Source organism: Coenobita brevimanus, chromosome 31 (genome assembly GCF_032717465.1).
Source record: "Coenobita brevimanus isolate Jiangsu-jjx chromosome 31, ASM3271746v2, whole genome shotgun sequence".
NCBI lineage: Eukaryota > Metazoa > Arthropoda > Malacostraca > Decapoda > Coenobitidae > Coenobita > Coenobita brevimanus.
In genome coordinates, this window is record NC_136984.1 from 6,224,591 (window position 1) to 6,248,612 (window position 24,022).

The 24,022-nt window shown below is 42.3% G+C and overlaps 1 protein-coding gene across 1 annotated transcript in view; it reads right to left on the reverse strand.

Moving 5' to 3' along the window:
* LOC145395413 (DNA polymerase delta catalytic subunit-like) overlaps positions 1-24,022 on the reverse strand; it is a 138,202-nt gene that overhangs the window by 21,468 nt on the left and 92,712 nt on the right. The window contains exon 22 of the mRNA XM_080269016.1: positions 17,222-17,361. Coding sequence (XP_080125142.1) covers positions 17,222-17,361 — 140 coding nt within the window. The remainder of the gene's footprint in view (positions 1-17,221; positions 17,362-24,022) is intronic.

A 24,022-nucleotide genomic window follows, 5' to 3' on the forward strand; every position in this document is an offset into this window, starting at 1 on the left:
TTATATAGGGGCCAGCAGAGCTTGATACAACTTGTAAGAAGGACGCGCAAATGAAGCCATGGGGACAAAGAGCTGACAATCCCGCTCTGAACAACAGAAAGGACGACTTACGCTACTATAACGGTAGAAGGGGGGGATTGAGGCAGAACACGCTCGTGATCAAACATGCAGCATACTGTGCGTTAAATTACACAAAGGATGATGAAATCATAGGCTATGTAACACCTCCCCACAAAGAAAAAGAAATTTACAAAGGAAATTTCTTATTACTCTAAAACAATCTGTCTAAAGTCTAGATAAGCAATCTGCAATAACATTTTCTTTCCCCTTGACATGTTGTATGTCTAATGAATACTCCTGAAGAAGTAGACTCCATCTTGTCAATCTCTGATTTTTATCTTTAAACTTACTAAGGAATTTCAGTGGGTTATGATCGGTATAAATGACTATGGGGTCAAAACCAGAACACAAATAAAATGAAAAATGCTGTAAACCCAAAATCAAGGCCAAAAGCTCTTTCTCAATAGTTGAGTAGTTCTTTTGAGGTGGAGTGAACTTCTTACTGTAATAAGATACAGGGTGTTCAATACCCTGATCATCCTCTTGCAGCAAAAGAGCCCCAGCTCCTGTATCACTTGCATCAACAACCATCTTATAAGGCTTAGCAAAATTTGGAGTAGCGAGCACTGGCTGACTTAATAGGATAGCTTTAAGTTTGTTGAAAGAGGATTCACAGTTATCGGTCCAGACAAATTTAACTCCCTTTTTCAGTAGGTCTGTAAGTGGTGATACAAGAATTGAAAGATAAGAACAAATCTCCTGTAATAACCTACCATTCCCAAAAATCTTTGTAGCTCTTTCCTACTTTTAGGTCTGGGAAGATCACTTATAACCTGAACCTTAGCTCCTGGTGGTGCAACATGTTCATCACCAATTACATACCCAAGGTACTGAACTTTAGCTTGACCAAACTCACACTTTGATAAATTAGCTACAAGATTAGCCTGAACCAAACGCTCAAGAAATTTACTGACATGGCATAGATGATCTTTCCAGTTGTCACTGAAGATTAATACATCATCAATATAAACCACACACCCTGCCAAACCCTCTGTTACAACACTCATGAGCTTCTGAAAAGTGACTGGTGCATTCTTCATGCCATATGGCATTACGGAACATGCAAAAGTCTTTCCTAGTGTTACAAAACATGAAATCTCCCTAGCACGTTCAGTCATAGGTACTTGCCAGTATCCCTTTGACAAATCTAACTTATGTACCTAGCCTTTCCGATCTTGTCTATGCAATATTCCACGCGAGGGAGAGGGTAAGTGTCTGTTTTGGTTTTCTGATTAACACGTCTGTAGTCGATCCAAAGCCGCTGTGACCCACCCGGCTTAGGGACTAGAATGACAGGAGAACTCCACTCGCTCTGACAGGGCTCAATCATCTTGTGGTCCAACAGGTAGCCAAGCTCCTTCTGGATGAGAGGAACTTTCACTGGGTTCACACGGTAAGGAGGCAATTTAATTGTCTTTGCGTCTCCAACATCGACATCATGCATCAACACAGTGGTTCTTCCTGGAGTGGCACGGAACACTTGCGGGTACTCCTGCAGTAATGCCGAAAACTCCTGCCTTTCCTCGGGAGGTAGATGAGAAAGCTTAGTCTGGAGATCATTCATGATATCAGGATTCTTCCCCAAACTATCACTCAGGCTCATACTGCATGGGAGAGCTTCACTTGCAGACTCGGGTGGAACAGCTACAGTGCAGACTGGATTATTTTCGTCCCGCCTGTGATATAACTTTAGCATGTTGATGTGACATAGTTGCTTGTTCTTTCTATGATCTGGTGTGGCGATGACATAGTTGACATCACTGAGTTTCTTCTCCACGAAATAAGGACCACTAAACTTGGCTTGAAGAGGTTGCCCATGCACCGGTAGCAGAATCAAAACCTGATCTCCTGGTTGAAAGTGGCGTAACCTGGACTTCTTATCATACCAAGTCTTCATCTTCTCCTGAGCAGCTCCTAAATTCTCTCTCGCCAGCTGTAAAGCAGTGGACAGTCGTTCTTTGAACTTCATCACATACTCCAGCAGGTTGACGTCATCTTCCTCCGACAGCCAGCATTCCTTGAGTAACTTAAGGGGTCCTCTTACTTCATGGCCAAACAGTAGTTCAAAGGGTGAGAAGCCCAGTGATTCATTTGGAGATTCTCTTGCAGCAAACACAACGAATGGAAGACCTTTATCCCAGTCTTTCTGATGTTCCAAACAGTATTTCTTGAGCATCGATTTGAGTGTTTGATGATATCTCTCCAACGCTCCTTGGGTCTGGGGATGGTAAGCTGAAGACGTGATCTGGGTGATGCCCAACTCTTTCAGAGACTGCTTGAAAACATTTGACATGAAATTACTTCCCCGGTCTGACTGTACCTCCTTAGGCAGACCAAACTTTGTGAAGAACCCTAGCATTTCCTTAACCACGTTCTTTGCTGAGATATTTCTAAGTGGAATGGCTTCAGGATAACGAGTAGCCATATCAATCAGGGTCAACACATAAGAAAGTCCTGAAGAAGTTTTAGGAAGAGGGCCCACAATATCCACCAACACACGGGTGAAAGGCGCCTCAAAAGGAGGAATGGGAACTAGAGGTGCAACCTTTTCGGTCTGATTACACTTCCCCACAACTTGACAGGTGTGACAAGACTTACAATACCAGGAAACATCCCTGAAGATACCTGGCCAGTAGAAGTGTTTCAAAATGCGTGCCACAGTCTTCCTCACTCCAAGGTGTCCTGCCAAACTGGAATCATGAGCCACTCTAATGATATCCTGCCTACAAACACGAGGGATGACAACTTGATGTACAACCTCCCATTCACAGTCGGCTGATGCTGTTGGGGGTCTCCACTTCCTCATAAGTACTCCTGACTTTACATAATAACAAGTAGAAGCACCGGCTGACTCTTCTTCACTGTAAGCAGAGTTAGCTAGACCTTTCAACTCAGGGTCAGCAACCTGCAACTCAACCAACTCTTGATGAGACAAATTATCAACACTACGGGGTACTGCCTCATCTGGTGAGTGGTCCAAATTAACAAGAAAAGTGTCAGCTAGGATAACATCATCATCATCATTATCCTCTAAATCACCAGTAACTTTAGACTTAGCCCTAGTGACAGCACATGCAGGGAACACATCAGGGACACCACAATCCTGGGCCACAGCCACTGGCTCACTAGACAACTGAGGAGCTGGACACACTTGACTTCCACCAATATCATTTCCAAGTAAGAAAGTTACACCTGACATTGGGAGTGTCTCAACCAACCCAACCATAACGGAACCATTAACAAAACCAGACTCTAAATTCACTCTGCACAGAGGGCCAGAGAAGTAATTATTCCCTACACCTTGTAAGATTACAGTTTCATCAGAGGAATTAACATTAGAGCCTAGAACACTGGTCAGCATAAGGGATTGCCAAGCACCTGTATCACGATATATTTTAACTGATTTCCTGTCATTACTGTCCAGAGGACTGACAAAACCATCAGACAGGAAATTAGCACATGAACTCTTGAGAGTGTCACCCACGTTACTGCTCAAAAGAGGAGCTCCATCCTGAGACTTTAAGTTACCCCTCAAAGCAGGTTCAGTTAACTCAGTTAAAGAATTCTGGGAACTCTCAAGAGTGGACACTAGACCAATTGACTGAATATTTAAAGACTCCTTTTTGTTCACATCACGCTGTCTCCTGAAACATTTCTCCGTAGTATGACCAAGCTTACTACAATAAGTACATTTACTTTTCTGAAATCTAGAGGTGAAGCAGGTATTTACTTCCTGAGAAACATCATCTTTATTCTCTTTCCTCTTACCTGTACTCTGAGTAGAGGCAACGTACTTACTCTCAGCTTTCCCTTTTTCTTTAGAATATCTCTTGTGAGTGAGAACATATTCATCAGCTAAAACTGCAGCATCAGACAAATTATCTATTCTTTTCTCATCAAGATATAGGCTTACATCTTTACTAATACACTTCTTGAAGTCCTCCAGCAAAATCATCTGCTTAAATCTACCAAAATCAGAATCCACATTCTTAGAATTTAACCACTGCTCTAACAGATCTTCTTTGATTTTTGCATACTCAATATGGGATTGCTTATCTTGCTTGTAAGTTGTCCTAAATTTTACTCTATAGGCTTCAGGAACAAGCTCATAGGCCTTAAGAATCAAGCTCTTAACTACATCATAATTATCAGATTGATCCTGAGGCAAAGATGCATAAGTTACTTGAGCTTTACCGGTGAGAACAGTTTGAAGGAGTACTGGCCAATACTTTTTGGGCCAATTAAAACCTGTAGCTACCCTCTCAAACAACTGAAAATACTTAGTTAAATCAGGTTCATTAAAAGGAGGGACAAGTTTAACATTTTTAGCCACATCAAAATCATCAGAGCTAGATGATCCAGTTCCACCTTGTTTCATGCGATACTCATGGTCTGCCTGAATCCTGGCAAGTTCAACTTGTGCGTGTATCTGTGCTTTCTGAATACGAGCCTGAGACTAAGCCTCCCTAGCATTTGCCTGAAATTCAGCCTCCTGAATACGAGCCTGAGACTCAGCCTCCTTAGCACGTGCTTGAAATTCAGCCTCCTTAATACGAGACTCCGCCTCCTTAGCCTGAGCCTCCTGCAGGGCTAGCTGTAACTTAGCTATTTCAATCTGCGTTTACTCATTTGGAGGAGTTACATTAAACAAGCTTTTATTAATCATGTCAACAATTTGATCTTTAGAATGATGAGAGCGAACAGCAATTCCCAATTGTTGAGCAACAAGCTTAAGTTCATTCTTTGTTCTGTTTTCTACATCACACACTGTTTGCACATTTGACAAAAAATCTTTGGCTTCATCAAGTGTAGTAATAGTAGACATCATGAATAAATCACAGTCAAAAAAAAAAAGCAATATCCTTATGACATTATCCTGAATATCCTGATGAGAGGTCGCCAAATTTATGTTACGGAACAGAGAAAGATAATGCACACTTCAAGTGAGAATACTAATAATCACTACTGTCCCGCAAAGTTCCAGGTTCAAAACAAAAGAGTTAGGTAAAATTACAAGTTAAAGTTTAATGCTCAAACTAACAACAAAACATTCAGGACTCATAAGGATAATGTAATGACAAAAAACAGGTTAAATATATGGTTAACTGCAATAGCCTCTATTAACACGAAATTAGCAAGAGTAAATTTATCTAAGTCAGCCCTGATAAAATGAAAATACACTGGGTAATGCTCAGTTAATGCAAGATAAATTATTACAGATACAAAATAATATTAATGATGGCTGACACCAAGAACCCTTACATAAATTACAAAAACTTTACTAGGCCTACAAATCAACACCCTATGCTACACAGTACAAGAAAAAATGCAATAACACTCATACTCAAATTACACAGCTGCTAGATGGTTCGAGACTTCCTGAGCACTCACAACAATAACTGTACAGGGGAGGACAGAGATGTGAACAAAATGAGGAGTAGATATAAGTGGCAATAATGCAGAGACTGAGCTCATTATATAGGGGCCAGCAGAGCTTGATACAACTTGTAAGAAGGACGCGCAAATGAAGCCATGGGGACAAAGAGCTGACAATCCCGCTCTGAACAACAGAAAGGACGACTTACGCTACTATAACGGTAGAAGGGGGGGACTGAGGCAGAACACGCTCGTGATCAAACATGCAGCATACTGTGCGTTAAAATTACACAAAGGATGATGAAATCATAGGCTATGTAACACCTCCCCACAAAGAAAAAGAAATTTACAAAGGAAATTTCTTATTACTCTAAAACAATCTGTCTAAAGTCTAGATAAGCAATCTGCAATAACATTTTCTTTCCCCTTGACATGTTGTATGTCTAATGAATACTCCTGAAGAAGTAGACTCCATCTTGTCAATCTCTGATTTTTATCTTTAAACTTACTAAGGAATTTCAGTGGGTTATGATCGGTATAAATGACTATGGGGTCAAAACCAGAACACAAATAAAATGAAAAATGCTGTAAACCCAAAATCAAGGCCAAAAGCTCTTTCTCAATAGTTGAGTAGTTCTTTTGAGGTGGAGTGAACTTCTTACTGTAATAAGATACAGGGTGTTCAATACCCTGATCATCCTCTTGCAGCAAAAGAGCCCCAGCTCCTGTATCACTTGCATGAACAACCATCTTATAAGGCTTAGCAAAATTTGGAGTAGCGAGCACTGGCTGACTTAATAGGATAGCTTTAAGTTTGTTGAAAGAGGATTCACAGTTATCGGTCCAGATAAATTTAACTCCCTTTTTCAGTAGGTCTGTAAGTGGTGATACAAGAATTGAAAGATAAGAACAAATCTCCTGTAATAACCTACCATTCCCAAAAATCTTTGTAGCTCTTTCCTACTTTTAGGTCTGGGAAGATCACTTATAACCTGAACCTTAGCTCCTGGTGGTGCAACATGTTCATCACCAATTACATACCCAAGGTACTGAACTTTAGCTTGACCAAACTCACACTTTGATAAATTAGCTACAAGATTAGCCTGAACCAAACGCTCAAGAAATTTACTGACATGGCATAGATGATCTTTCCAGTTGTCACTGAAGATTAATACATCATCAATATAAACCACACACCCTGCCAAACCCTCTGTTACAACACTCATGAGCTTCTGAAAAGTGACTGGTGCATTCTTCATGCCATATGGCATTACGGAACATGCAAAAGTCTTTCCTAGTGTTACAAAACATGAAATCTCCCTAGCACGTTCAGTCATAGGTACTTGCCAGTATCCCTTTGACAAATCTAACTTATGTACCTAGCCTTTCCGATCTTGTCTATGCAATATTCCACTCGAGGGACAGGGTAAGTGTCTGTTTTGGTTTTCTGATTAACACGTCTGTAGTCGATCCAAAGCCGCTGTGACCCACCCGGCTTAGGGACTAGAATGACAGGAGAACTCCACTCGCTCTGACAGGGCTCAATCATCTTGTGGTCCAACAGGTAGCCAAGCTCCTTCTGGATGAGAGGAACTTTCACTGGGTTCACACGGTAAGGAGGCAATTTAATTGGCTTTGCGTCTCCAACATCGACATCATGCATCAACACAGTGGTTCTTCCTGGAGTGGCACGGAACACTTGCGGGTACTCCTGCAGTAATGCCGAAAACTCCTGCCTTTCCTCGGAGGTAGATGAGAAAGCTTAGTCTGGAGATCATTCATGATATCAGGATTCTTCCCCAAACTATCACTCAGGCTCATACTGCATGGGAGAGCTTCACTTGCAGACTCGGGTGGAACAGCTACAGTGCAGACTGGATTATTTTCGTCCCGCCTGTGATATAACTTTAGCATGTTGATGTGACATAGTTGCTTGTTCTTTCTATGATCTGGTGTGGCGATGACATAGTTGACATCACTGAGTTTCTTCTCCACGAAATAAGGACCACTAAACTTGGCTTGAAGAGGTTGCCCATGCACCGGTAGCAGAATCAAAACCTGATCTCCTGGTTGAAAGTGGCGTAACCTGGACTTCTTATCATACCAAGTCTTCATCTTCTCCTGAGCAGCTCCTAAATTCTCTCTCGCCAGCTGTAAAGCAGTGGACAGTCGTTCTTTGAACTTCATCACATACTCCAGCAGGTTGACGTCATCTTCCTCCGACAGCCAGCATTCCTTGAGTAACTTAAGGGGTCCTCTTACTTCATGGCCAAACAGTAGTTCAAAGGGTGAGAAGCCCAGTGATTCATTTGGAGATTCTCTTGCAGCAAACACAACGAATGGAAGACCTTTATCCCAGTCTTTCTGATGTTCCAAACAGTATTTCTTGAGCATCGATTTGAGTGTTTGATGATATCTCTCCAACGCTCCTTGGGTCTGGGGATGGTAAGCTGAAGACGTGATCTGGGTGATGCCCAACTCTTTCAGAGACTGCTTGAAAACATTTGACATGAAATTACTTCCCCGGTCTGACTGTACCTCCTTAGGCAGACCAAACTTTGTGAAGAACCCTAGCATTTCCTTAACCACGTTCTTTGCTGAGATATTTCTAAGTGGAATGGCTTCAGGATAACGAGTAGCCATATCAATCAGGGTCAACACATAAGAAAGTCCTGAAGAAGTTTTAGGAAGAGGGCCCACAATATCCACCAACACACGGGTGAAAGGCGCCTCAAAAGGAGGAATGGGAACTAGAGGTGCAACCTTTTCGGTCTGATTACACTTCCCCACAACTTGACAGGTGTGACAAGACTTACAATACCAGGAAACATCCCTGAAGATACCTGGCCAGTAGAAGTGTTTCAAAATGCGTGCCACAGTCTTCCTCACTCCAAGGTGTCCTGCCAAACTGGAATCATGAGCCACTCTAATGATATCCTGCCTACAAACACGAGGGATGACAACTTGATGTACAACCTCCCATTCACAGTCGGCTGATGCTGTTGGGGGTCTCCACTTCCTCATAAGTACTCCTGACTTTACATAATAACAAGTAGAAGCACCGGCTGACTCTTCTTCACTGTAAGCAGAGTTAGCTAGACCTTTCAACTCAGGGTCAGCAACCTGCAACTCAACCAACTCTTGATGAGACAAATTATCAACACTACGGGGTACTGCCTCATCTGGTGAGTGGTCCAAATTAACAAGAAAAGTGTCAGCTAGGATAACATCATCATCATCATTATCCTCTAAATCACCAGTAACTTTAGACTTAGCCCTAGTGACAGCACATGCAGGGAACACATCAGGGACACCACAATCCTGGGCCACAGCCACTGGCTCACTAGACAACTGAGGAGCTGGACACACTTGACTTCCACCAATATCATTTCCAAGTAAGAAAGTTACACCTGACATTGGGAGTGTCTCAACCAACCCAACCATAACGGAACCATTAACAAAACCAGACTCTAAATTCACTCTGCACAGAGGGCCAGAGAAGTAATTATTCCCTACACCTTGTAAGATTACAGTTTCATCAGAGGAATTAAAATTAGAGCCTAGAACACTGGTCAGCATAAGTGATTGCCAAGCACCTGTATCACGATATATTTTAACTGATTTCCTGTCATTACTGTCCAGGGGACTGACAAAACCATCAGACAGGAAATTAGCACATGAACTCTTGAGAGTTTCACCCACGTTACTGCTCAAAAGAGGAGCTCCATCCTGAGACTTTAAGTTACCCCTCAAAGCAGGTTCAGTTAACTCAGTTAAAGAATTCTGGGAACTCTCAAGAGTGGACACTAGACCAATTGACTGAATATTTAAAGACTCCTTTTTGTTCACATCACGCTGTCTCCTGAAACATTTCTCCGTAGTATGACCAAGCTTACTACAATAAGTACATTTACTTTTCTGAAATCTAGAGGTGAAGCAGGTATTTACTTCCTGAGAAACATCATCTTTATTCTCTTTCCTCTTACCTGTACTCTGAGTAGAGGCAACGTACTTACTCTCAGCTTTCCCTTTTTCTTTAGAATATCTCTTGTGAGTGAGAACATATTCATCAGCTAAAACTGCAGCATCAGACAAATTATCTATTCTTTTCTCATCAAGATATAGGCTTACATCTTTACTAATACACTTCTTGAAGTCCTCCAGCAAAATCATCTGCTTAAATCTACCAAAATCAGAATCCACATTCTTAGAATTTAACCACTGCTCTAACAGATCTTCTTTGATTTTTGCATACTCAATATGGGATTGCTTATCTTGCTTGTAAGTTGTCCTAAATTTTACTCTATAGGCTTCAGGAACAAGCTCATAGGCCTTAAGAATCAAGCTCTTAACTACATCATAATTATCAGATTGATCCTGAGGCAAAGATGCATAAGTTACTTGAGCTTTACCGGTGAGAACAGTTTGAAGGAGTACTGGCCAATACTTTTTGGGCCAATTAAAACCTGTAGCTACCCTCTCAAACAACTGAAAATACTTAGTTAAATCAGGTTCATTAAAAGGAGGGACAAGTTTAACATTTTTAGCCACATCAAAATCATCAGAGCTAGATGATCCAGTTCCACCTTGTTTCATGTGATACTCATGGTCTGCCTGAATCCTGGCAAGTTCAACTTGTGCGTGTATCTGTGCCTTCTGAATACGAGCCTGAGACTCCGCCTCCCTAGCATTTGCCTGAAATTCAGCCTCCTGAATACGAGCCTGAGACTCAGCCTCCTTAGCACACGCTTGAAATTCAGCCTCCTTAATACGAGACTCCGCCTCCTTAGCCTGAGCCTCCTGCAGGGCTAGCTGTAACTTAGCTAATTCAATCTGCGTTTACTCATTTGGAGGAGTTACATTAAACAAGCTTTTATTAATCATGTCAACAATTTGATCTTTAGAATGATGAGAGCGAACAGCAATTCCCAATTGTTGAGCAACAAGCTTAAGTTCATTCTTTGTTCTGTTTTTTACATCACACACTGTTTGCACATTTGACAAAAAATCTTTGGCTTCATCAAGTGTAGTAATAGTAGACATCATGAATAAATCACAGTCACAAAATATCAAGCAATATCCTTATGACATTATCCTGAATATCATGATGAGAGGTCGCCAAATTTATGTTACGGAACAGAGAAAGATAATGCACACTTCAAGTGAGAATACTAATAATCACTACTGTCCCGCAAAGTTCCAGGTTCAAAACAAAAGAGTTAGGTAAAATTACAAGTTAAAGTTTAATGCTCAAACTAACAACAAAACATTCAGGACTCATAAGGATAATGTAATGACAAAAAACAGGTTAAATATATGGTTAACTGCAATAGCCTCTATTAACACGAAATTAGCAAGAGTAAATTTATCTAAGTCAGCGCTGATAAAATGAAAATACACTGGGTAATGCTCAGTTAATGCAAGATAAATTATTACAGATACAAAATAATATTAATGATGGCTGACACCAAGAACCCTTACATAAATTACAAAACTTTACTAGGCCTGCAAATCAACACCCTATGCTACACAGTACAAGAAAAAATGCAATAACACTCATACTCAAATTACACAGCTGCTAGATGGTTAGAGACTTCCTGAGCACTCACAACAATAACTGTACAGGGGAGGACAGAGATGTGAACAAAATGAGGAGTAGATATAAGTGGCAATAATGCAGAGACTAAGCTCATTATATAGGGGCCAGCAGAGCTTGATACAACTTGTAAGAAGGACGCGCAAATGAAGCCATGGGGACAAAGAGCTGACAATCCCGCTCTGAACAACAGAAAGGACGACTTACGCTACTATAACGGTAGAAGGGGGGGACTGAGGCAGAACACGCTCGTGATCAAACATGCAGCATACTGTGCGTTAAAATTACACGAAGGATGATGAAATCATAGGCTATGTAACACCTCCCCACAAAGAAAAAGAAATTTACAAAGGATGTTTCTTATTACTCTAAAACAATCTGTCTAAAGTCTAGATAAGCAATCTGCAATAACATTTTCTTTCCCCTTGTCATGTTGTATGTCTAATGAATACTCCTGAAGAAGTAGACTCCATCTTGTCAATCTCTGATTTTTATCTTTAAACTTACTAAGGAATTTCAGTGGGTTATGATCGGTATAAATGACTATGGGGTCAAAACCAGAACACAAATAAAATGAAAAATGCTGTAAACCCAAAATCAAGGCCAAAAGCTCTTTCTCAATAGTTGAGTAGTTCTTTTGAGGTGGAGTGAACTTCTTACTGTAATAAGATACAGGGTGTTCAATACCCTGATCATCCTCTTGCAGCAAAAGAGCCCCAGCTCCTGTATCACTTGCATCAACAACCATCTTATAAGGCTTAGCAAAATTTGGAGTAGCGAGCACTGGCTGACTTAATAGGATAGCTTTAAGTTTGTTGAAAGAGGATTCACAGTTATCGGTCCAGACAAATTTAATTCCCTTTTTCAGTAGGTCTGTAAGTGGTGATACAAGAATTGAAAGATAAGAACAAATCTCCTGTAATAACCTACCATTCCCAAAAATCTTTGTAGCTCTTTCCTACTTTTAGGTCTGGGAAGATCACTTATAACCTGAACCTTAGCTCCAGGTGGTGCAACATGTTCATCACCAATTACATACCCAAGGTACTGAACTTTAGCTTGACCAAACTCACACTTTGATAAATTAGCTACAAGATTAGCCTGAACCAAACGCTCAAGAAATTTACTGACATGGCATAGGTGATCTTTCCAGTTGTCACTGAAGATTAATACATCATCAATATAAACAACACACCCTGCCAAACCCTCTGTTACAACACTCATGAGCTTCTGAAAAGCGACTGGTGCATTCTTCATGCCATATGGCATTACGGAACATGCAAAAGTCTTTCCTAGTGTTACAAAACATGAAATCTCCCTAGCACGTTCAGTCATAGGTACTTGCCAGTATCCCTTTGACAAATCTAACTTATGTACCTAGCCTTTCCGATCTTGTCTATGCAATATTCCACGCGAGGGAGAGGGTAAGTGTCTGTTTTGGTTTTCTGATTAACACGTCTGTAGTCGATCCAAAGCCACTGTGACCCACCCGGCTTTGGGACTAGAGTGACAGGAGAACTCCACTCGCTCTGACAGGGCTCAATCATCTTGTGGTCCAACAGGTAGCCAAGCTCCTTCTGGATAAGAGGAACTTTCACTGGGTTCACACGGTAAGGAGGCAATTTAATTGGCTTTGCGTCTCCAACATCGACATCATGCATCAACACAGTGGTTCTTCCTGGAGTGGCACGGAACACTTGCGGGTACTCCTTCAGTAATGCCGAAAACTCCTGCCTTTCCTCGGGAGGTAGATGAGAAAGCTTAGTCTGGAGATCATTCATGATATCAGGATTCTTCCCCAAACTATCACTCAGGCTCATACTGCATGGAAGAGCTTCACTTGCAGACTCGGGTGGAACAGCTACAGTGCAGACTGGATTATTTTCGTCCCGCCTGTGATATAACTTTAGCATGTTGATGTGACATAGTTGCTTGTTCTTTCTACGATCTGGTGTGGCGATGACATAGTTGACATCACTGAGTTTCTTCTCCACGAAATAAGGACCACTAAACTTGGCTTGAAGAGGTTGCCCATGCACCGGTAGCAGAATCAAAACCTGATCTCCTGGTTGAAAGTGGCGTAACCTGGACTTCTTATCATACCAAGTCTTCATCTTCTCCTGAGCAGCTCCTAAATTCTCTCTCGCCAGCTGTAAAGCAGTGGACAGTCGTTCTTTGAACTTCATCACATACTCCAGCAGGTTGATGTCATCTTCCTCCGACAGCCAGCATTCCTTGAGTAACTTAAGGGGTCCTCTTACTTCATGGCCAAACAGTAGTTCAAAAGGTGAGAAGCCCAGTGATTCATTTGGAGATTCTCTTGCAGCAAACACAACGAATGGAAGACCTTTATCCTAGTCTTTCTGATGTTCCAAACAGTATTTCTTGAGCATCGATTTGAGTGTTTGATGATATCTCGCCAACGCTCCTTGGGTCTGGGGATGGTAAGCTGAAGACGTGATCTGGGTGATGCCCAACTCTTTCAGAGACTGCTTGAAAACATTTGACATGAAATTACTTCCCCGGTCTGACTGTACCTCCTTGGGCAGACCAAACTTTGTGAAGAACCCTAGCATTTCCTTAACCACGTTCTTTGCTGAGATATTTCTAAGTGGAATGGCTTCAGGATAACGAGTAGCCATATCAATCAGGGTCAACACATAAGAAAGTCCTGATGAAGTTTTAGGAAGAGGGCCCACAATATCCACCAACACACGGGTGAAAGACGCCTCAAAAGGAGGAATGGGAACTAGAGGTGCAACCTTTTCGGTCTGATTACACTTCCCCACAACTTGACAGGTGTGACAAGACTTACAATACCAGGAAACATCCCTGAAGATACCTGGCCAGTAGAAGTGTTTCAAAATGCGTGCCACAGTCTTCCTCACTCCAAGGTGTCCTGCCAAACTGGAATCATGAGCCACTCTAATGATATCCTGCCTACAAACACGAGGGATGACAACTTGATGTACAACCTCCCATTCACAGTCGGCTGATGCTGTTGGGGGTCTCCATTTCCTCATAAGTACTCCTGACTTTCCATAATAACAAGTAGAAGCACCGGCTGACTCTTCTTCACTGTAAGGAGAGTTAGCTAGACCTTTCAACTCAGGGTCAGCAACCTGCAACTCAACCAACTCTTGACGAGACAAATTATCAACACTACGGGGCACTGCCTCATCTGGTGAGTGGTCCAAATTAACAAGAAAAGTGTCAGCTAGGATAACATCATCATCATCATTATCCTCTAAATCACCAATAACTTTAGACTTAGCCCTAGTGACAGCACATGCAGGGAACACATCAGGGACACCACAATCCCGGGCCACAGCCACTGGCTCACTAGACAACTGAAGAGCTGGACACACTTGACTTCCACCAATATCATTTCCAAGTAAGAAAGTTACACCTGACATTGGGAGTGTCCTAACCAACCCAACCATAACGGAACCATTAACAAAACCAGACTCTAAATTCACTCTGCACAGAGGGACAGAGAAGTAATTATTCCCTACACCTTGTAAGAGTACAGTTTCATCAGAGGAATTAACATTAGAGCCTAGAACACTGGTCAGCATAAGGGATTGCCAAGCACCTGTATCACGATATATTTTAACTGATTTCCTGTCATTACTGTCCAGAGGACTGACAAAACCATCAGACAGGAAATTAGCACATGAACTCTTGAGAGTGTCACCCACGTTACTGCTCAAAAGAGGAGCTCCATCCTGAGAATTTAAGTTACCCCTCAAAGCAGGTTCAGTTAACTCAGTTAAAGAATTCTGGGAACTCTCAAGAGTGGACACTAGACCAATTGACTGAATATTTAAAGACTCCTTTTTGTTCACATCACGCTGTCTCCTGAAACATTTCTCCGTAGTATGACCAAGCTTACTACAATAAGTACATTTACTTTTCTGAAATCTAGAGGTGAAGCTGGTATTTACTTCCTGAGAAACATCATCTTTATTCTCTTTCCTGTTACCTGTACTCTCAGTAGAGGCAACGTACTTACTCTCAGCTTTCCCTTTTTCTTTAGAATATCTCTTGTGAGTGGGAACATATTCATCAGCTAAAACTGCAGCATCAGACAAATTATCTATTCTCTTCTCATCAAGATATAGGCTTACATCTTTACTAATACACTTCTTGAAGTCCTCCAGCAAAATCATCTGCTTAAATCTACCAAAATCAGAATCCACATTCTTAGAATTTAACCACTGCTCTAACAGATCTTCTTTGATTTTTGTATACTCAATATGGGATTGCTTATCTTGCTTGTAAGTTGTCCTAAATTTTACTCTATAGGCTTCAGGAACAAGCTCATAGGCCTTAAGAATCAAGCTCTTAACTACATCATAATTATCAGATTGATCCTGAGGCAAAGATGCGTAAGTTACTTGAGCTTTACCGGTGAGAACAGTTTGAAGGAGTACTGGCCAATACTTTTTGGGCCAATTAAAACCTGTAGCTACCCTCTCAAACAACTGAAAATACTTAGTTAAATCAGGTTCATTAAAAGGAGGGACAAGTTTAACATTTTTAGCCACATCAAAATCATCAGAGCTAGATGATCCAGTTCCACCTTGTTTCATGTGATACTCATGGTCTGCCTGAATCCTGGCAAGTTCAACTTGTGCGTGTATCTGTGCCTCCTGAATACGAGCCTGAGACTCCGCCTCCCTAGCATTTGCCTGAAATTCAGCCTCCTGAATACGAGCCTGAGACTCAGCCTCCTTAGCACGTGCTTGAAATTCAGCCTCCTTAATACGAGACTCCGCCTCCTTAGCCTGAGCCTCCTGCAGGGCTAGCTGAACTTAGCTAATTCAATCTGCGTTTGCTCATTTGGAGGAGTTACATTAAACAAGCTTTCATTAATCATGTCAACAATTTGATCTTTAGAATGATGAGAGCGAACAGCAATTCCCAATTGTTGAGCAACAAGCTTAAGTTCATTCTTTGTTCTGTTTTCTACATCACACACTGTTTGCACATTTGACAAAAAATCTTTGGCTTCATCAAGTGTAGTAATAGTAGACATCATGAATAAATCACAGTCACAAAATATCAAGCAATATCCTTATGACAATATCCTGAATATCCTGATGAGAGTTCGCCAAATTTATGTTGCGGAACAGAGAAAGATAATGCACACTTCAAGTGAGAATACTAATAATCACTACTGTCCCGCAAAGTTCCAGGTTCAAAACAAAAGAGTTAGGTAAAATTACAAGTTAAGTTTAATGCTCAAACTAACAACAAAACATTCAGGACTCATAAGGATAATGTAATGACAAAAAACAGGTTAAATATATGGTTAACTGCAATAGCCTTTATTAACACGAAATTAGCAAGAGTAAATTTATCTAAGTCAGCCCTGATAAAATGAAAATACACTGGGTAATGCTCAGTTAATGCAAGATAAATTATTACAGATACAAAATAATATTAATGATGGCTGACACCAAGAACCCTTACATAAATTACAAAAACTTTACTAGGCCTACAAATCAACACCCTATGCTACACAGTACAAGAAAAAATGCAATAACACTCATACTCAAATTACACAGCTGCTAGATGGTTCGAGACTTCCTGAGCACTCACAACAATAACTGTACAGGGGAGGTCAGAGATGTGAAGAAAATGAGGAGTAGATCTAAGTGGCAATAATGCAGAGACTGAGCTCATTATATAGGGGCCAGCAGAGCTTGATACAACTTGTAAGAAGGACGCACAAATGAAGCCATGGGGACAAAGAGCTGACAATCCCGCTCTGAACAACGGAAAGGACGACTTACACTACTATAACGGTAGAAGGGGGGGACTGAGGCAGAACACGCTCGTGATCAAACATGCAGCATACTGTGCGTTAAATTTACACAAAGGATGATGAAATCATAGGCTATGTAACACTGTATAGAGGAGTGACCAAGTGACTCAAGGGAATAAAGCAGGTATGTAACAACGATCAAGAGACTAAAAAGACTAACCAGGAGGCTCCAGTGACTAGCGGGGGCATGTAGTAGTGACTAAGAGACTAAAAAGACTAACCAGGAGACTCTAATTACTTATCTGGGTCTGCAATAATGACCAAGAGACTCCAGTGACCAAAGTAAGTGTTCTAACCTTGCATTGTTGACATAGTGCCTGGGCAACGGATGGTATGGGCACCTTGCAGCCCACACAGGAGGCCTTCTTGGTGACGAACTTGTCCATGGCACCTACCTTACTGTGTGTGATAATGCGGTAGCGTGTGTGGTCACCCTCTGCAACCCCCCATATCATCAATCATTAATCTGTCATCATACTCTACAGCCTGTATTTTCATTGGTTAAGGAAACTCCCTAGCACCTCTTCCTTCGTGATTTTTCCATCCATCCATCCATCATCCAATCCTATGTCGCCCCATGAGGAGCGTAGGAACCCGGGGCTGGGCAAGTTGGTCGTGAGATTTAAGATGAAAGTCACCTGCCTCACTCATCCCTAAGTGGCATTAGGTGAGCAATAAACCTCAACCACCCCTTGGATATAAACCTACACAGGCTCAGTCCGATTGGAGCACCTTAATTACCCACTAAACCACCAAACACCATAATTTGGTTATATGGTTACCACCTAGCCCAGTAAATGTTTTCCTGGTGTACAGGAAACCATTTTGCTTGTCACTCACTGTAGTCACCCATAGGCAGAAGGAAGAGGAAAGATTGAACGAAAGACAGAAGAAGGAGTGTAAAGTCACCCATAGGCAGAAGAAAGAGGAAAGAGTGAAGGACAGAAAGACAGAAGAGGAAGGATGGAAGAGAGGTAAGAGCAGACATCCAAGGCAGCACTGAATGGATGGTGAGTGCCCCCAGCCTTTTTGTACATTATTTATATAGAGTATGGAAATACTGGAAGGATTTACTTAACACAGAATAGGATAGTAAGGTGTAATAAGAAAATAAATCACTGAGGAAAAGGTGTTAAGGACCTTCCTTTCCCTATGAGCATATTTCTTTAAGCATTGTCTATCTATCTATCTATTGCCAGACGCCGTAATTACGTAAGGGGTGGCCAAGAACAAATCGCCTCCATGTCGCTCTGTCCCCCGCCACTTCACTGCCCTGCTCCCAGCTCACACACCCCCTCTCTCATATACCTCTCCACTCCATCTCTTCATATCATCCTTGGCCTCCCCCTCCCTCATTTGGGCAATTTTAGGCCAAGTTAAAACATGACAGAAAGCGTTATGAGAAATACTCTGAGGTGGTTTGGCCATGTGGAGAGGATGGAGAGTGAGAGACTTACTACAGTCGTGGCACACGACTCTGAGGTTGTCATTATCGTGCCCTGGCAACCTACCCATCAAGAGTGTTTCCATTTTTGTGCATGGTCGTGGAGAGTGAGGTTGTGTGCTTCTGAGCTCTCCTCTAGGCTCCTAGGGCTGCCTCATCGGCAATTAGCTTTTTTTTTTTCGCCCTTCTGGTGTGCGTTAGGCTAGCTAGTTTCTCACTTTCCTCCCCTCCCTGATAGCTAGGAACAGTAGGTGTCTGTTCCTATATACTGAGATTACCTTTGCTTGCTGCCCAAGGATGGTCCCCCCCACTGATCTCTCTGGGGTGTGAATTGACACAGTCGGGCCTCCCTGGAGTGGTTTGAGAGGGCAATTTCAGCCTTACAGTAGATGTTTGGTCCCGGTGTGTTTTGTCCCTAGCTAGTTTTCGTCCTTCTTCCCACTTCCCCCATTAAGGGGGGGGATTACTATGTCGGACGCCCCTGCCGCCTCCCCCACCTACAGGGGGGGAGGTGGTCCTAACGAACCTATGACTGTACCATGGATTGACCGCCCCCTGACTGAACAGTCCCAGACTCGTACCGCTTTCGACATTAGTGTAAATAATGTACAGTTTGTCACATTCCATGCTATCGGTTCCACTTCCTTGAGCAGTATCAATCCTTTCATCATCAAGAAAGTGATTGATTACTGTGCTGGGGAGGTGGAATAGGTGAAAAAACTTGCAAATGGAGACCTCCTCATCAAAACCTTCAACTCCTCCCAGGTAAAAGATTTGATGAAACTACGTAAGTTCCATGAATATGATGTAGAGCCAAAGATCCCACACGCCATGAATTCTTGCAAAGGTGTCATCACCTGCAGGGATCTCATGGTTGTGGAAGAGGACGAGATCATACGGGAACTTGCTCAACAGGACGTAATCAATGACCGATTTATAACCAGATTTTCCGATGGCGTGAGGACGAAGACTGCCACTATTGTCTTGACTTTTGGCAAAGTTTCACTTCCAGACTAGATCAAAGTTGGCTACGAAATTGTTAACGTAAGGCCATACATCGCCAATCCACTTCGTTGTTTAAGGTGTCAATTGTATGGGCACGGTGATAAGACTTGTCGGGCTTCCTAGTCAGTGTGTGGCAAATGTGGAACACAGGGACATGATGCTGAACACTGCACATCGGAGACGGTACGTTGTTTTCACTACAAGGGCGCACACTCCACTTCCTCTAGGGATTGTCCCAAGTGGAAGGAGGAGAAGGAGGTCTGCATAGTGAAAGCAACTGAGGGCATTTCCTACTATGAAGCTAGGAAAAAGGTGAAGGAGTTGCATGCAAATCCCACGCCGAATAGGTCCTATGCTTCGGTGGTAATGTCCCGTCCCGTGATGTGTACTGTTGAAACAGACTGACCCTGAACGTATTCCTCTGGCCACACACTCTACCTCTCCATCTGAGCCTCCTGTCCAATCCACCTCTCAAACTGACACTCCTGTTGCACCTTCCTACTCTCAGGCTGCTGCTGCCTCTCAGTCAGTAAAGCCTAAACAGAAGTCTGACAACTCTAGTAAGAGTAATATGACCGCCCTTACGAAACAGCCACGTCCTCATGTCATTCCTGCTCTTGGTCCAGCGAGGGAGAAAAAGTTTAGTTCTTCCTCAGGGGGCTCTGGGAGCCTACTTATTGATGATCAATGTATGGAGGTTTCCATTAGTAAGCCAGTCGCCTGGCAGCAGGCAGTATAAAAAAGCTAAGCACACTGGCCCCTCTTGTAAATCTTAAACTGCCACATTCACTGTGTTACAATGGAATTGTAGGACTCTTGGGGATAAATTCCACAATATACCAATTTTACTATATATACACAGGCCAGACATTGTTTGTTTACAGGAGATGTGCTTGGTGGATCACCCTGATCCTCCACAGTTCAAACACTACCATTCAAATAGAAGATATGATGGTCACAGAGTCGCCATATATACACACAAATCACATCCACAAACGGAAGTGATTCTAAGTTCTACTCTGGAAGCTGTCACATGCAGAGTAAAATTTAATAACACGTATCTGTCTATTTGCTCTATCTACTGTCCTCCCCGTGGTCCCATTGATGGTGATGCTTTCACTTCAATAGCCCATCAGCTTCCGGGTCATAAATTACTTTTAGGCGATTTTAACGCCCATCACTGTCAATGGGGAAGCTTGAGGAGTGATGGTAGGGGGGAGCAAGTAGCCGACCTCATACTGCAGTCAAACCTCTGTCTTCTAAACAATGGTAGAGCGACTCGTGTAGACGACAGCACTGGTAATGTGTCATGTATAGATCTGTCCTTGTCATCTCCCGACATACACACTAACATCTCTTGGGACCCATATGACGACTCGATGGGTAGCGATCATTCTCCAATCTGTCTTTCTTATACACACGACGATTCTCGGCTTTCTCCACCACCTAAATTTAACTTTAAGAAAGCAGATTGGGGTACTACTCACCGGTCCCCAATCTAGATATATCGGGAGATAACTTTGATGAGAAAGTTTCACACCTACAGACTTCCATTATACACGCAGCTGAGGCTGCTATTCCCAAGACATCTACAATTCCAAACAAGCGTAGAGTTTCGTGGTGGACACCAGAATGCTGACAAGCACTCACTAAGTGCAGTAGGAGATACAGGATTTTTGAGAAACAGCCAACAGAATCAAACTTTATTGCCTACAAAGCGGCTAAGGCTGAGGCAAGGAGGACAATTAGAGCAGCAAAACGGAATAACTGGTGTAGTTTTGTGTCCACAATAAATCGCTCCACCCCACTAAGTCAGGTCTGGTCCACCATAAATGTTTTCAACAACAAGTACACCTTGTCACCAATCACCACACTTGAGGTGGCCGGGAATGTCATTGACGATCCCATGGACATTGCCAATACTATTGCCGACCATTTTGCCCAGGTAAGCAGCTCAGCCAACTACGATCCTCGCTTTCTCCACCATAAGCGTATGGCTGAGCTGCAAAACTTAGACTTTGCCATAGAAGACAGAGATACCAGCTACAATTCCAAATTTACATTAGATGAATTTCTCTTTGCCCTTAAATCCTGTAAAGGCTCCAGTCCAGGTCCATCCACCATTACGTACGGTATGATTCAGCATCTTACTCTGGACAACCTGAGTACGCTGTTAGCGGTGTACAATGATATTTGGGCATCTCGCATGTTCCCAAACTCATGGCTCTACGCGCACGTCATACCAATACCTCGCCAGGATGGTTGCCTTATGAGTCCCAGCTCGTTTCAACCTATTGCACTGACTGACTGTCTGTGTAAGGTCTTTGAATAAAAGGTTACTTTTTGTTTTAGAGTCGAAGGGTGTGTTAAATGATCAACAGAGTGGATTCCGTAAATACAGGTCCACTCTGGATCATTTAGTGCACCTGGAGGATTGCATAGCCGAGGCTTTTGCCAATCGCGAATTCATGATAGGAATTTTTCTGGATATTCACAAGGCTTATGATATGACCCGGCGAAACGGAATACTACTTAAACTCTACGCTTATGGTTTAAGAGGTAATTTGCCCATTTTCCTTCAGAACTTCCTTACTGACAGGACGTTTTCTGTCAGGTTACCCTGTAACGTGACTTCGTACATATTTGTCTAAGAGAACGGGGTACCACAAGGAAGTGTGCTTAGCCCTACTTTGTTCAGCGTTGCCATTAATGACATTCTGTCATCTGCTTCTGTCCCCAGGATGCTTAGATACTCACTGTATGCTGATGATTGTGCAGTGTGGCACTCTTCCTGCAATGCACAATCCTCGGCACAGCAGATTCAACTGGCACTTGAATCTGTTCAGTGTTGGGCCCTGGAGTGGGGATTTAAATTTTCCGTCCCTAAGTGTATCAGTGTTGTTTTTACTTGTAAACTTAACATACCTCCTTTGCATTTAACTTTAGATAATCAGCCGATACCTTTTCAAAATTCAGTCACATTTCTGGGTCTACATTTTGACAGTAGGCTCAGTTGGAGAACACATGTTAATCATTTGCTTGCTTCTTGTAGTGAACGTACTTAAGTTTCTTTCCGGTAAATCGTGGGGAGCAGACAGAACGTCTTTATTGATGGTGTATAAGTCCCTTATCCATTCTAAGCTTCAGAACGTGTGCTTGCACATATGTCTCGGAGCCCTTCAATGTACTCGTGTGGAGCGGTTGGAAGTGGAGGCTAATGTGCTTCCCCTCCATCTACGACGTGACCACCTGCTATTTTCTTACAGTATCACCACCCTCCGTAAATGCTCACTTGGCCTTCCGACTTGTCAGATCCTTCTACAATGGGAATACCTGCTGTATGCTGCCCTCAAGCCTGTGGCTGTGAGGCTTCACTTCCTTTGTGAGGAGTTAGGGTACGACCTTTCTAATGGGGATCAGGTTTTAACATCAAAAATAGTGCCCTGGGAGTCACTTGTCCCCACATTCAACACTGACTGGCTCCCCATCACAAAGTACAGGGCGCCGGAGGTGGAGGTACGACAGTTATTCCGGATGATCCTCATTAGACACCTAGCGTCATTCCACTTGTACACCAATGGCTCTAAGATGGATGAATGTGTGGGTGCGAGTGTGTGGTCTATGGAGTGCCGCATCCGTTTTCGCTTGCACCCCCATACGTCTGTATTCACTGCCGCATTATTTGCCATAGATCAAGCTATAGACTTTGCTCTGCATTAAGGACAGTTTTGTAATGTTTTCGAACTATAAGTCAGCCCTTCGGGCAATTCATTCATGTAGGACTGATTCACATAAGGTCCTGGGCCGCATTATCAATAAGCTGCACACATGTGCTAAATCCTTCTCTCTGATCTGGTTGCCTGGTCATTGTGGCATTTACGGCAATGAGTAGGTTAACGTACTATACCTCATACCAATTAATCTGGCCAGGCATGTATGGCAACAGTGTTCCTGCCGAGATTCTGATTGGCTGAAGGGGGTTGTTCGATTTCGTTGTTGCTTAAAGCGGTACTCTCTTTATTATCAGATGTGATACTGAATTTGTCGACAGTACAGTCGTCAAAAGCAATAAGATATCCATTATACACTTAACAACAATGAAATTTTCGTTGGAAGGTAAAGATATGAGTCAACAAAGTATTATAACAGTCCAAGCCAAGGTCAACATTCGAACAATTCCTTTAAATCTCCGACACTCCTTAATATAACAGAAAATTAAGGAAACCTACTAAATCTAAACATTGGTATAATACACATTTAAATAATAAGATCAGTCCTCACCTTTAAAACGTACCAAAACTCTGAATAATTAAAAATTCCAATGAAAAGACAAGTTCTGCGGGGAGGGAGGTTTGAAACAATGGTGAAATTCAAAGTTGGCTAAAGGAAAACTATTTCATTGTATCTCCACTATTATCACAGTAAGGACTGATCTCAAATTTTAAATGTGTTATACCAACGCCTAGATTTAGCAGGTTTCCTTAATTTTCTGTTATATTATCGAGTGCCGGAGATTTAAAGTTGTTCGAATGCTAACCTTGACTTGGACTGTTATAATACTTTGTTGACTCATATCTCTACCTTCCTACGAAAATTTCATTGTTGTTAAGTATATAACAGATATCTTATTGCTTTTGACGACTGTACT